The 14,056-nt window shown below is 61.9% G+C and overlaps 3 protein-coding genes across 3 annotated transcripts; all 3 read right to left on the reverse strand.

Annotated features, from left to right (window-relative positions):
- Positions 1–64: 64 nt before the first annotated feature.
- Positions 65–5,451, reverse strand: P4HA3 (prolyl 4-hydroxylase subunit alpha 3). The gene is made up of 15 exons (XM_058823165.1): positions 5,269–5,451; positions 4,898–4,990; positions 4,538–4,761; positions 3,975–4,117; positions 3,525–3,739; positions 3,155–3,304; positions 3,006–3,057; positions 2,673–2,830; positions 2,415–2,591; positions 1,859–1,923; positions 1,555–1,714; positions 1,077–1,139; positions 752–820; positions 453–549; positions 65–253 (listed from the first exon to the last, which is right to left on the reverse strand). The coding sequence occupies exons 1-15, from the start codon at positions 5,449–5,451 to the stop codon at positions 183–185; spliced, it is 1,920 nt and encodes a 639-aa protein (XP_058679148.1). The 3' UTR covers positions 65–182.
- Positions 5,452–5,535: 84 nt separating this feature from the next.
- NEU3 (neuraminidase 3) lies at positions 5,536–7,507 on the reverse strand. Its single transcript, XM_058800218.1, has 3 exons — positions 7,458–7,507; positions 7,126–7,365; positions 5,536–7,039 (listed from the first exon to the last, which is right to left on the reverse strand). The coding sequence occupies exons 1-3, from the start codon at positions 7,482–7,484 to the stop codon at positions 6,095–6,097; spliced, it is 1,212 nt and encodes a 403-aa protein (XP_058656201.1). The 5' UTR covers positions 7,485–7,507; the 3' UTR covers positions 5,536–6,094.
- A 1,371-nt stretch (positions 7,508–8,878) lies between these two features.
- On the reverse strand, positions 8,879–13,541 carry SPCS2 (signal peptidase complex subunit 2). The gene is made up of 5 exons (XM_058799967.1): positions 13,470–13,541; positions 11,894–11,977; positions 11,481–11,641; positions 10,382–10,516; positions 8,879–9,687 (listed from the first exon to the last, which is right to left on the reverse strand). Exons 1-5 carry the CDS (start codon positions 13,506–13,508, stop codon positions 9,501–9,503), a joined length of 606 nt encoding a protein of 201 aa, XP_058655950.1. The 5' UTR covers positions 13,509–13,541; the 3' UTR covers positions 8,879–9,500.
- Between the last annotated feature and the right edge of the window lie 515 nt (positions 13,542–14,056).

Consider the following 14,056-nt stretch of genomic DNA (forward strand, 5'->3'; position numbering starts at 1 on the left):
ACTTTATTTCCACCCAGTTTGGCTGTGGTTGAGCAAACGCCCCTCCTGATCGTGCCCTGCTCTGCTGCTGCCCCCTTCTCTCCCTTACTCTGCCCTTGGGGAGATGCTGAGATGCTGTGCTGGGGTGGCTTTGCCACCTGCGGATGTCACATCAGATGTCACATCTGTGGTCCCAGGGCGGCTCAGTCCTGAGGGTCAGCGCTGCACGGCCGCCGGAACTCCTGCCCATGCTCATGGATCCACTTATTGGCCACTGGAAGGGACAAGGACAAGGACACCCATGTGTGTTCCCTTCCCTTGGCACCTTTCTCTAATCTTGTGCTGGTATCGGGGAACTTTCCCCCTGTTGTCCAGGGTATTTGTGCATTCCCAGCCCCTCTTGCCTCCCCGTTGGTGGAGCTGTCCCTCCAGCCCCGTGTCACCCTGGGGTGAGCCCTGGTAGCATCTCTCACCCCACTTGTCCCCGGCCAGGACGGGGCAGCCGGCGTGGAGGGTGTCCCCGTCACCATTCCCGTTCCTCCGCAGGTTCCACCAGAAAAGGGCTGCATTCTGTGGAGCAGAGATGGGTTTGGTACCCCAAAACGGAGCTGGGATGCCCAAGAGTGAATTTTGGCACCCCAATACAGATTAGGGAGCCTGGGGTTGGGGCTTGGCATCAGGAGAGTCTTGACCACAACTCCCTGAAGGAGCTGGGATACAGAGGGCAGCACCCTCCCTTCCCTGCTCCCAGCGGTTCCACACGAGCCCTCACCTTGACCACGGGCACGCTGAAGTTGGCATAGATGAAAGCAGTGGAGCCTCCAGCCTCCACTGCACTCAGCTGGAAAAAGAGCAAAAATAGGAGCCTTGGTCCCCCCTTCCCTGTGGTGCTCCTTTGCACAGGGAAACTGAGGCACAAAACCTCCGTTGGGCCCCAGCTCTGTTCCCCACTTTGGCACAGCACAAGCTCCTGAACACTCCACAGATGTTGGCACTTCCCACACACTCCAGTGTTTTAGGGCTGCCCTCACCCACCCCATCCCCTGAGGGCCAAGCCAGGCTCATCCCTCCAGGCCTGGAAATGGGGGGGGACTCACGTAGATCATGATTGTGGCGATCCTGTTGCCCGACTTCATTCTGTACAGGGGGCTCTTCATGGACTGCTCCAGGATGGGAGGTGGGCATGGTCAGTGCTGCCCTGACACAGCTCAGCCAGAGGCCCCTCACACCCCAGCAGCGCCAAGCTGTTCCCCCACAGAAAATCCCTCTTCTCCCTTCTCTCTCCCTCCCCAGGGATACCCCAGGCACCCACCCAGGGATCAGCATCCTGGGACCATCCATCCCACCCCTGCCAGGGGCCATGCCAGGGTGCATCACTAGGAACATCTCAGGGAATAACCTTGGGATCGCCATGGGGACACCCCCGGGGACATTCGGGGCCTTCCCTTGGGCACCATCCCAGCAGCACCATCAGGAGCATCCCAGGGCCCATGTCCAGGAATGTCCCAGGGCCCACCCCTGAGTCCACCCCAGGAGTCCCCCTGGGTGTCCCCCCGGCGCCCCCAGCTCCCTGACCGTGGCATGGTCGAAGTGTGGCTCGTAGTGGCCTCCCAGGCCGTAGTTGACCACCTGCAGGTGCTCGGCGTAGGGCGGCCGCAGGTCCAGGCCCGTGAGGGCGGCCATGCGCCGCTCCAGGGCCTGCACCACGGGGTCGGCCGTGTTCTTCAGCCACGCGCTGTGGGACACCTCACATCAGCCCCCCCATTAATGTGGGGCTGGGCTTCACCCGCAGGGCACTGCTGGAGGAGCCAGGCCTCCCAGCACGGCCATGCTGCCACCCCAGAGGTGGCCATGGAGGATGAGGGAGGGAGGCCGCTACCTCTTGCTTATCCGGTACTCTGCTTTCTGCTGCTTCTCCCCAGAGGCCACCACGGATCTCTGCAGCTGAGGGACACATGGGGGACGCATGTTGCCACACATGGGGACCCTCACACCAAGCAGGGGCCGTGGTGGGTTTGTGGCAGCTGGTTGTCCCACCCCAAGGTGTCTCACTGGGGTGAGGGAAGCAGTGGCAGCAGGTGGAGTCACCAAGTCAGGCCTGGTTGGGAAGTTGTTTAGGTGCATTTGGACCTGGTTTCTTCCAAAAAGTCTTTTGGGGGACTCAAAAGACTCGCATGGAACTGGGGTCATCATCCCCAGGGTCTCATCTAATCCTAGAGTGGTTTGGGTTGGGAGGGGCCTTCCAAGATCATCCCATTCCATGACCTGCCATAGGCAGGGACACCTTCATCTAGACAAGGTTGTTCCAAGCCCCGTCCCATCTGAACTCCCTGGAGGAGGCTTTGGCCTTAAAACCCCTCCTGTCTCTGCATTCACCCTGGGTCATGATCTCCTGCTGCAGGAAAGGGACATCCCTGGGGACAGGGAGGGCTCACCCAGGGCCCTGCCAACCCCTTGATAGTCTCAGCCTCAGCGTCGGTGATGAAATCGTGGTACAGAGCCACGTGGGGCTGGGTCCGGACCATCTCCTTCTTGGCGGGCTGCAGGAGCAGGAAGGGGCTGCCGTTGGTCTCGTAGGAGCAGCCGAGGTGCAGGAGCTGCTCTGGGGCTGCCTGGGGGGGAAGAGGACCAAGGAGGGCGTGAGGGGGGACTCCAGAGGTGCTGTGGGACCCCAGCAGCCCTGCCAGTCCCACCTGTGCCCTGGGGCGCTGGCACAGCTCCTCGTAGGCGTCACGGCTCTGCAGGAGGGTGCTGTTGGGGCGCTGCAGGGGCCTGGTGCCTGTCCCTGTCCCCGTCTCCAGCAGCTTCTTGTACTTGGCCACATTCCTGGACACCCTTTGGTTTCTGGGATCTGCTGGGGAGGTGGTGTCACCCAGAGGGCAGCACCCCCATCAACCCCCTTCCCTGGAGAATTACCCCAGATGGGGGCAAGAAAAGGGTGAGGGAGGCTGTTGCCATGCAGAGGTGATGGGGACATCCCAAAATCTTTTCCCTTTTCCTGCTGCATCCAGGGTTGTCCCACATACCGTAGCGGAGGAACTCCCTGGAGAGGCTCAAGGCGTGCGAGATGTTTCCAGCCTGGGTGGGGGAGTGGAGACCCCATCAGCATCCATCCTCCCGCCCCTGGTTTGGCTCTGCCGGACACTGGGCATGGGGAGGGGACTCGTGGCTGTACCATGAAGTAGGAGAAGGCCAGATGGTCCAGAGCATCCTCCAGGCTGCTCCGGTCCTCCAGGTTCCAGCTGCCGTAGGAGAGGCGGAAGAGTCTGACAGCCTCCTCCAGCCACACAATGGAGTGGTAATAGTCACCTGTGTCATAGGCCACCTGCGGGGCAGCACATCACCTGCACCTGCCAGCTGGGCCATCCCGCCCCGTCCCATCCCATCCCTTCCTTTCGCGTTCCATCCCCACCTCAATCTCCATCCCTGTTTGCACCTGTGCTTCCATCCCACCCCATGGGAAGAAACCCCCGAGCCCATCCCTGTGGAGGCAGCACCCCAGCAGGCTGGGGAGGCTTTGTGGGGGCCGTGGGGCTCTCCCTGACCTTTCCCACGTGGAAGCAGTCGTCGGCAGAGAGGGGGGCGCGCCGGCCGGGGCTGTAGAGGGGCGGCTGCCCGGCTCTCTGGAACACGCCGCTGGCCAGGCCCTTGACGCTCAGGGCGTACACGTCCTGCAGCCTCATCAGCGCCCGGGCCGCCCCCTCCAGGTCCTCGGCTCCAGGCAGCTCCTGCTCCATCTCCCTGAGCCCAGCATGGAGCTCTGCAGGGGGGGAAAGACATGGGGGGGTAAATGAAATGATGAGGTGCAGTCACCCTTATCAGCTCTTTTCCCTGGGGACTCCACATCCTGCTCCTCCATCCCATCGACCCTTCCCCTCCACATGTTCCACCCTTCCATCTGTTCTCCTGCTCCTCCATCCTCTCCCCACCACCTCCTGGCTCTGCCCAGGTGACAGAGGGGACACGAGGCCGGGCATCCTCCCCTCGGTGGGTACCCTGGGTGTTCCTAGCGGCCTCGTCGTTGTAGATGACGTTGGGCCAGTCCGAGTGGAGGCGCTTGATGAGGCTGAAGGCCAGCAAGGGGTTGTCCACCGAGGCCTCGGGGTCCTGGTGCAGTGCCTGGACCTTCTCATAGAACCTGCAAGGCACCCACGGGAGGACACTTTGGTGTTCCTTGGTGCTGACACCCCTATTGCTGGGCAGCTTTGCCTCAGTGTCCACTTTGGCCGAGCCAGAGCTGAGGGACTGTGTGACCCAGCCTAAAAATTGGGTCTGTGGGCATGGTCCGTGCCTTGGGCATGCTGTGATGCAGATCCCCATGGCTGGGGGCCACGTCCCCCTCCTGGGGCACAGCCGGGGGAAGGGGGCCTGAGCCATGTCCAGTCTCAGCTTCCCGTCCTCCCACCACCCTCTTATTTAGTGCCACCCCCCAAAACTGGGAGCTTTGGGGGAGGTGGGGATGGGCTAACCCCTCCTGGCAGCCAGGGAACCACGCACGCCTGGGGCCGGGCCGGGATGCGCGGCTGGGGGGCCGCGGCTGCGGTCGGGGTGCCGGTACCTGCGGAGGAGGCGCAGGCGGGAGCTCTCGTCGCGCAGGTAGGAGCGGAGCCGGCGGAGCAGGCGGCGCTCGGCGCCCAGCGCTGCCCGCACGCTCAGCATCGCGGAGAAGGTCTCGGCCGGGGCGGGGGGCGGCAGCAGCGCCAGCAGCGCCCCCAGCACCCCCAGCGCCCCCAGCGCCCCCAGTGCCCCCAGCGCCCCCAGGGCTCCGAGAACGCCCGGCACCTCCCGTGCCCCAGAGCCCGCCGAATCCCGAGCGCTCCAAGTCCCTCCAGTCCCAGCACCGTTCCTAGTCTCCCCAGTACCTCCAGCGCCCCTACTCCCAGCAGTGACCCCACAGCCCCAGCAGTGCCCCCCGCACCCCCGGTGCCAGCCGCGCCCCGAGCCCCAGCGCCCGCATCCGGCCGCCGCCGCCGCCGGGAGAAGCGGGGGAAAAGGGGCGGAGAGGCTCCGCCTTTGGGGGGAAAAGGGGTGGGGGGCCCCGGATCCGCCACGCTGGCTGGGAGGGCGGTGTGGGGCTGCTCCCCGGTCTGCTTGTCCCTGTCCCCATTCCAGTCTGCCCCTCTGTCCCTACCCTGCTTGTCCCCCTCTCGTCTGTCCCCGTCCTGCCCCAGCCTCATCCTGCCTGTCCCTGCCCCTCTCCCCGTTCTCTCCTGGCCCCATCCTGCTCTGTCCTCGGCTTCATCCTGCCTGCCCGCTCCTGTCTGTTGCCATTTTGCCTTCTGTCCTTACCTGGCCCCATCCTGCCTGTCCCCATTCCATCTTGGCCCCATCCTGCCCGTCCCTGCCCACATCCTGCCTGTGCCCGTCTCGATTTGATCTTCTGCCCATCCTGTCTGCCCCCCTGCCGCCTCTCCGAGCACAGAACAGCACCAGGATGGAGTGGGAGGTGCCGTGCTTGGGGCCATCCCGCATCTTTTTGGGGCAGGGCCAGCGCCGTTGGGATCTTCCCTGTATGGACTGGATTTCACGTGTTTTGGGAGAATTTTATTTGACAGCAGCACGGGGATGTGAGGTCTCTGTCACTGTCGGGATGCTACAAGCTGTTCCCTATGGAGCAGAACGAAACACTCCCCAACATTCTCTCCCCTTGCCCCCAATCAAGATTCGAGCGCTTTGCCCAGGGGGCCAGGAGAAACTCAGTCTAAAGCAGTCAAGTGAAGGAAGCAGCATAAAAAATGGTAAAAACTGGGAATCCTCTGCCACCTGCAGGAACACAGGAACTGGAATATTTTAAACTAAACCAAGATTCCTGGGTTCTTTTTCCTTGGGGAATCAGCTGCTCTTGCTGGCACCTTCTGCTTTTCAGCTGCTACCAGGTGAAAAATGCTGATTTTTGGAGGAGCAGCGGCATTTGGTGTGCTGTGCTGGCATCCCCCTTGGCCAAGCCAGAGCAGATCCTCCCTCCACTGCCGCAGGTCACCGACAACATCTGACGGGTGATTAAAAGACATAATTAAATAAAAGGTACACGATGTGTACAGGATGCGGTGTCCTGGTGAGGTCTCGGCACTGCCGAGCGCTCAGGAGCGGCCGCGCTGACAAACACGGGTCTATTTTAGGAAGCCTTGAGCTCCTGCTCGCCGGAGGGCTCCAGGGTGAAGAGGCAGAAGGCGATTTCCTCGCAGGCGCTGCTGGCGCCGCACTCGAACAAGCAGCCGAAGAGGCCGCCGGGGCACACGGCCAGGTCGGAGTAGCCGGCCGGCCCGGCGTGCAGCAGCCAGGGCCGCCGCCAGCCCGCCCCGTCCGGCGGCGAGGGGTTCACGTAGAGGCCCAGGTCGCGGCGGCGGTGCCGGTCGGTGGGGTGCGAGTAGAGCAGCCAGGAGGGCGCCCCGGCGGCGGCGGAGCGGGCGAAGCTGACCACGCTGCCCTGGCAGCCCCGCGGCGGCTCGCCCAGGGCCGCGCACGGCGCCGCCCGCTCGAAGCGCAGCCCGCGGTCGGTGCTGAGCGCCACGGCCCGGCAGCCCCGCGGCGCCCGGGCGCTGCAGTACAGCACGGGCGGCCCGGGGCCGCGGATCTCCGCCACCTGGCACTCGCCCGTCCGCTCGCCGCCCAGCAGCGCGCCCTTGTGCCAGCGGCGCCCGCCGTCGTCGCTGTAGAAGACGAACGAGTGCTGGCGGGTGAAGCAGGGCAGCCGCAGGGCCCCGCACAGGCAGCCGTGCACGTAGTAGGTGTAGGCGGGCACCACCAGGCGCCCCGAGTCCAGCTGCACGCCGTGGCCCGGCCCCACGGCGAAGGTGGCCCAGCGGGACAGGTCGGCGCCGATGGCCTCGTCCGTCACGTCCCGCAGCGCGCTCCAGCCGCGGCCGCCGTCCGCGCTGCTGGCCAGGCAGAGGCGGGCGGCGCTGCAGCCGCTCCAGATCTGGCGCCGCTCAGTCCTGCCCTGCTCCACGCAGATGCAGAAGAGGAAGACGGTGCCGCTCCTGGCGTCGTAGAGGGGACAGGGGCTCATGGTGCGGTGGCCGGGCAGCGCCAGCGCCGACAGCTCCTCCGTGGGACCCCACTGCCGGCAGGAAGGAGAAGGGGCTCAGCCTCGGGAGCCCCCCGGCATCGCGCCCACCTCGGGCTCCTGCAGCCCGCGGCGTTTACCTTGACCGAGGAGCCGTGCCGGCGGCCCCGCCGCAGCACCAGGTACTTGGCATCCTCGTCCCGGGCCGAGGAGCGCTTCTCGGCAAAGGCCAGGAAGGAATCATCCGGGGGCACGTAGAGCAGGGCCGGGATGCGGTAGGTGACCCCACCTGCCTGTCGGAACAGCGTCTCCGGAGGGAAAATGTGTGAGGATCCTGGCGGTGATGGCAGCGGTGGGGGGCTCTCCCCGCCATCCCCCTGCTGCTGGAAGGGTGGGACAGTCAGATGTAAAGGGTTAAATCCCGGCAAAGGAGGGGGTGGCCCGTAAGAGAGGGATAGGGATGAATGCTCACCTTGAGGCAGGTGGTGGCCTGGGACATGGTGCCGCCCTGAGGTTCCCCGTGGGACCTGATCAGGGTGGGAGAGTGGGGTGAGAGCAGAGCCCCTCGGTGCGGTCACACCCGCGCTCCTGCCCGTCTGTGCCGCTCCCCTGTGCCGCACAGCCTCCCCTGCTTCACCACGGTACCGCCTCCCGCTGCTCCCGAGGGCTGAGCGCCCCGTGCCCCGCACCGGGACCCCCGGGCTGCCACCGCCTTAAGCTCCCCCAGCGGCACTGGCCCGGAGTCCCTGTGCCCGTGCACCCCTTCATTCCCGTGCCCCTCGCGCACCCCTCCTGCCTGGATCCCACCGGCACCCCCCGTGTCCCTGCCCCGGCCCACAGCACAAACCCCCTGCAATATGTCCAGACCCCCCGTGACAGACCCCCCCCTCCGTGCAGCCCCCTGCACCATGTCCTGACCCCCGTCAGGCCCCGATCGCCTCCATCCACCTGCAGCACCCAGATTCTCCCCGTGTACCCCCCGACACCCCCAAGCCCGCTCCCCTACACCCCGGTGCCCCCCCAGTCCCAGTCCCAATGCCCTGCACCCCCCTGCACCTCGCAAGCGCCGAGCCCCCATCCCCTCCGGGCCGCGGCCCCCGCACTCCTGCATCCCCCGCATCCCCGCAGACCCCGCTCCTGCCGCCGCCGCCGCCGCCGTGTCGGGACCGTCCCGCTCCGGCCCTGCCCGCATCCCGCATCCCGCATCCCCGCAGACCCCGCAGACCCCGCAGACCCCGCTCCTGCCGCTGCCGCCGCGCCGCGGCCGCCCCGCTCCGCCTCTTCCTGCAGCTCCCGCGGCCGGGGGGCCGGGTCAGGCGCTCGGCGGGCGGGGATGCAGCTGCCGGGATCCGGAGCCTGGCGCCGGCGGGCAGCAGGGGCCGTACCTGTGCAGGTGTGAGCAGGTGATGCGCTCCTCGCTGCTGGAATGGGCGGGTGGAACGGTGGGATACCAGGAGGAGATTGATGGGGGAGCGGCTGCCGAGGAGCCCCGGCCCTCTCCCCCGGAGCAGGCGGAGGGAGCCGGGAGAGGGATGGAGGCAGGATCCCGCCCGGGATGCCAGGAGAGTCCCCTGCCCCTTGCGGGACAGGCGTGGCCAGGGAGGGCCGGAAAACCAGCGAGGTCCGTCTGGGGGCTCCGAGGTGAGGCAGCCAGGCCCAACCAGCTCTGCAAGATAAAAAGAGGAGCCGCCCTCATCCTGTGGCACCTGGGGATGAGGTTCAGGTGACAAGACTGTGGCGGTGCCACGGGAATGCCAGGATTCTTCCAGCCCTGAGGATTTTGTGAACTGGGATTCCCTCCCTAGGTGTGAAACACCCCAGAGATGCTCCAGGACACGTTTGATGTCTGTTCTTCCCTTTTATTGAAAAAACAACCCAAAAAACCCTCTTTTTTAAAAAATGTCAGTTTATAGAAGGGACGCGTGAACGGGAGACGCCAGAAGGGAACTGCAGGACAGACAGACAGACACAGCTTGGAAAATCTTTTACACTTTCTGAGAAGCTTTGTGGCTGAGCACACAGAAGTAGCATATTTGATTCTCCCCCCCAACACATAAAAGGATTTTATATAAAACAATCCTCTACCCCTCCTTAGATAAATACAAAAATAAAGCAAACTGGTTTGCGAGGGGATGGTTGTTTCACAGAAGGGTTTTGTCCTGAACTCCTACCAGAAATGGAAAGGTGGGATTGGAAAAGGCCCCTGGGCAAGAGCCATGTGATAAAGCACTGCCAAGTAAAGCAGGGATGCTGGGGCAGCATTGGTGATGTGTTTCCCCATCTGAGGGTCCCCAAAATCCAATTTTGGAGTCCGCCTCAGAGCCTGGAAGGCAGGCACAGAGACCAAGCTTAGCCATGAGCTGCAACAAATCTTGGGCCCAGTATTAAAATTCCTGCTTATCCAAAATGGAATAGGACTTCAGGACAAAAACAGAGGCCATGATTCACTTTCTTTGCCATTTGACTTTATTGGTGTTACTTTAGCAGGCTGCTAGGAGGCGGCTGGGCTCCGAAATCACTTTGTTTTCCTCTCCAGGGCCAGGCTGTCGTGCAGCTTGGACACCTCTGGCTCGTAGGCCTCCATGACTAACGTCCCGTTGTTATCAAAGAATTTGGCAATGGACTTGGTGAACTCAGCTTCCCTCTGCTGCTTGGTTTTCCCGCTGATGAACGTCAGCTTCAGGGTGTACTTGTCATCGAACCTGTGGGAGGGCAGACACACCTCAGGGCAGGCTCCCAGTGTGACAGAAACCCTCAGAGCAGGGTCCCAGGGGGACAGAAACCCTCAGAGCAGGGTCCCAGGGGGACAGAAACCCTCAGAGCAGGCTCCCAGGGGGACAGAAACCCTCGGAGCAGGCTCCCAGGGGGACAGAAACCCTCAGAGCAGGGTCCCAGGGGGACAGAAGCCCTCAGTGAAGGATCCCAGGGGGACAGAAACCCTCGGAGCAGGCTCCCAGGGGGACAGAAACCCTCGGAGCAGGCTCCCAGGGGGACAGAAACCCTCGGAGCAGGCTCCCAGGGGGACAGAAACCCTCAGAGCAGGGTCCCAGGGGGACAGAAACCCTCAGAGCAGGGTCCCAGGGGGACAGAAACCCTCAGAGCAGGCTCCCAGGGGGACAGAAACCCCCTCCTGTCTGAGGGGAAGTCCCCCCCAGACTGGAGGCCCCTCCTGGGCACTCACAATTAACACAATTCAAGGCCTTTACACCCTGCATTAACGAGAAATGAAACATGAGCCCTGGTGGCAGAAAACCCCTTGGGGATGCTGCCATTGCTGAACAAGGACATGGATCTGGTGGAGCAGGATGGACTCTGAGGGACAGGCGGTGTTGGGGGGTCTCTGGCAGAGGAGGCAGGGCAGGGTGCCCTGGCCAGCCCACAGCAGGCCGTAGGTACCGTTTGAGGCTGGAGGAGAGCTGCCAGACATCGTCGGGATCCATCCCCGCCGGGTCCTTCCTGTGGGCCACCAGGAAAATGCTCTTCTCCTTGTATGAGGTATAGATGGTCAGGATGCCCATCATCACAAAATAGGTGCAGGGGAAGTTAAGGAAGTCAGCAAGGTGCAGGGAGAAGCAGAAATCGGGCAGAGGAGTCGTTTGGATCCCCTCAGACACTGTGGTTTAACCACCTCTCGTGACATCTTGATTCCAATCAAGAATCAGTTTGGCTGATGCTTCATCAGCATGAGAAATTAACTCATAAATTTAAACTTTAATCATTTGTTATTCACTCCCTGGAAGTGCCCAAGGCCAGGCTGGATGGGGCTTGGAGCAACCTGGTTTAGTGGCAGTGTCCCTGCCATGGCAGGGGGTGGGAATGGATGAGCTTTAAGGCCTCTTCCCACCCAAACCAGTCTGGGATTCTCTGACATTTGCTGGAAAAACTTGAGACTGAACAAGCCACAGGAGGAGTTGCTGGGCATTCCCTCTAAGCACAGACTGAGCAACTCCTCTTTCCCATTTCTGGAATAAAGTAATTTCAAGTGCTGCAAGACAAGTCACCCATTCGTTCTGAAAGCCACCCAGAACAGCCAGGAACAGGGAAATTCTTTGGGATCACAGAATTGTTTAGGTTGGAAAATGTCTCTGAGACCACTGAGTCCAACCATTCCCCCAGTCCAGGCCACCACTGCTCCTCTGCATTGCTGAGCCTCATGGGGTGAGCTGTGGAGGGGATCCAGCTTGTGCAGATCCCTCTGCACAGAGCTGCTTGCAGGAATTTCCTCTTTCCCCTCTCAGTGTCTGACCTGTGCTATCAGGGAAAAGCAAACGTGTCTGGAAGCAGACTGCGGATAGAACAGAAAAAAGGAAGCGCCTCAGACCGCCCAAATTTAGGGGCATTACAGCCAGACAGGCAGGAACTCCCCTACCATATGAAAACTGTCTGACTGTCAGCTGATCTGCACACGGCAGGAACAGTAATTCCCGCAGGCCTGAAAATGGAATATCCAGAAAATATGGGAAATCAAACCCCTGCCGGGCGCTGTGAAGGATATGAGACGACACAAAAGGCAAGGACGGGTTTGGATTCGGGAAAAGGGTGCAGGTAATCCCAGATGAGAGCCACGATGGCAAAGAGGCAGGAGATGGTGCAGATGAGGAGGCGCCCGTCGATCAGACGGAAGTTCTCCACGTACTTGTACTTCTCCAGGAGCACCTGTGGGACAGACGGGCAGCCGGGCCTCTCAGGAAGGTGCCACGCGGCTTTGGGGAAGGGAGCAGCCCCAGGGGCACAGGGAGACTGAGCACAAGGTTTGTGGGGAGTTAATGCCTGCATCAGGCACCACAGGACAGGAGATGCCACCACAGACCTGGCGTGGCTGCGGGCACAACCCACCCCAAGGAGGGAAGGAAACCAGAGGGATTCCCAGGAGGGGCAGCTCAGCAGAGACAGACAGAGAGGGCCCACCTTTTTGGCAGAGTCGTCCAAGGAGTTTTTCACAGCTGAACCGTCCCACTTGTCGATTTTTACTGGCTTGTCATCGATCTTCCACTGCAATGGAAAGGGTGGAGTGAGGGCAATCCCATCCCAACCTGTTCCTGCCCTGAGCAGCAGGACAGGGGGCAGAGCAGAGCAAAGCTGCTTGGGAAGGCCTGGCTGGACAGAGGGAATCACCCCCAAACTCTGCCTGGGCAGCTCCTGCTGGGTTCCAGCCCATCCACCCCGTCACAGGCTGATGTGGCTCTGGCAGCAGGTTTGGTTTTGCTTCCGCATTTGCTGCTCCTGCTGCCATCCCCAGGAAGGGACAGCTGGGCAGGATTCCTGCCTCTGGATGTGCTCCTGCTGTCCAGCCACACTGCCCCACACACACTCTTGGGGGATGAGGAAAATTTGGAGAACCCCAACTGTCTTGGTACAAGGGGAGAATTGAAAGGCAAAGCCAAGAAATTTCAGTTAAAACCATTCTCTGGAACAAAAGCAGAGGACTCTGTCACTCTTCACATGCATTCACATCTTCTGCAGGAATGGGTCCCTCCCCAGGAACAATTCACATTTTCCAAGGGCCCACCTTCCCCTGAACTGCATTATTGCCTGGTGACACATCAGTCCGAGCCCTGAGTATCCCAACTCATCCCTTATTTCACACGGGCCAGTGACTGGGGCTGGAATCTCAGCTGCCAGCTGAGCAACCCTCAGCTTCACTCCTGTCATTTTCCTGCTCTGGAAGCTCCCAGGCTGCATGGGTTAACGGCCAGCCCAAAGAGCTCCCTTCCCTCCTCTGGAAGGAGCAGAACCCCTTTAAAATACAATGCAAAACTCGACCTGCTTGCCCTGCAGCCACACAGGGAAAAGCCCAGCTATCCCCCAGGCCCGGCACGAGGGAATTCTGAGGCACACAGTGAATGTCACTGCGTGTCCAGTTTTATGAGGCACAGAAGGATCTAAAAACCACAGAGAACTGGGACAGAGCTCTCACATCGGGGTATGGTACCAAACATTTCAGGTGGCTGCTCCTGGAGCATTTCCTTCCAGGGTTAATTGGCATACAAGTTAACTGGAAGCCACAGCCTTTGCCCAGAGAGAAGAGGGACGAATTCCTTCCACTAATTATTTTTGCTTTTACAAGCATCTACAGCATAGAGGGGGATGACCAGGGCTGAAGGGAGGATGCTGAGGGAGGATTCTCAGGGATGAGGGGGGATGCTCAGAGCTGAGGGAGGATTCTCAGGGATGGGGGTGCTCAGGGATGAATGGGGATGCTCAGGGATAGGGATGCTCAAGGATGGGCATGCTCAGGGCTGAGGGGCATGCCCAGGGCTGAGGATGCCCAGGGCTAAGGGGAGATTCTCAGGGATGGGCATGCTCAGGGCTGAGGGGCATGCCCAGGGCTGAGGATGCTCAGGGCTGAGGATGCCCAGGGCTGAGGGAGGGACACCCAGCAGTGAAAGGTGGATCCCGGGGCGGGCGGGGGAGGGCTCGGGGCTGTCGGGGCGCTGCCCGGGGCGCGGGCCGGGGCCGCTCGGAGGAGCCCCGCCCGCCGTACCTTGTCCAGGAGCCCGTTCCGGCCGCTCTTGGCCGCCATCTTCTCGCCGCCTCCGCCCCGCCCGCGACACCTGGGCGCTCCTGATTGGCCGCGCGGCCGGAAGTCCGGACCCCCGCGCCGCGCGGCACGCTGGGAAATGCAGTCCGTCCGCCCGCCATACCCACGGCCGGCAGGAGGGGCTCCCATCATGGAATCGCAGGATGTGCGTTGGGAGCGACCTTAAAACCCATCCAGTCGAACCTTCCAATGGATCGGGCTGCTCCAAGCCCCGTCCGACCCCAAAACGGCTGCCCAGCCCTGGCACAGCTGCCTAGTGTAGGCAGTGGTGGTGTCCCACACCTAGAGGGATTTAAAGCCATGTGGATGTGGCACTTGGGGACATGGGTTAGCGGTGGCCTTGCAGCGCTGGGGGACTTGGTGACCTTGGAGGTCTTTTCCAGCCCTAACTCTTCCGTGGATCTATGATCTCCAACAGGATACAGCAGCCCTGTTGTGTGGCTGAGCCACGTGAGGAGGATGCTGTTTATTCCTCCGTAATTAGACCCTTCATGTACAGCTGCCATGACAAGGAACCCCCTGTTTTCCAT

Source organism: Ammospiza caudacuta, chromosome 2 (assembly GCF_027887145.1).
Source record: "Ammospiza caudacuta isolate bAmmCau1 chromosome 2, bAmmCau1.pri, whole genome shotgun sequence".
NCBI classification, from domain to species: Eukaryota; Metazoa; Chordata; class Aves; order Passeriformes; family Passerellidae; genus Ammospiza; species Ammospiza caudacuta.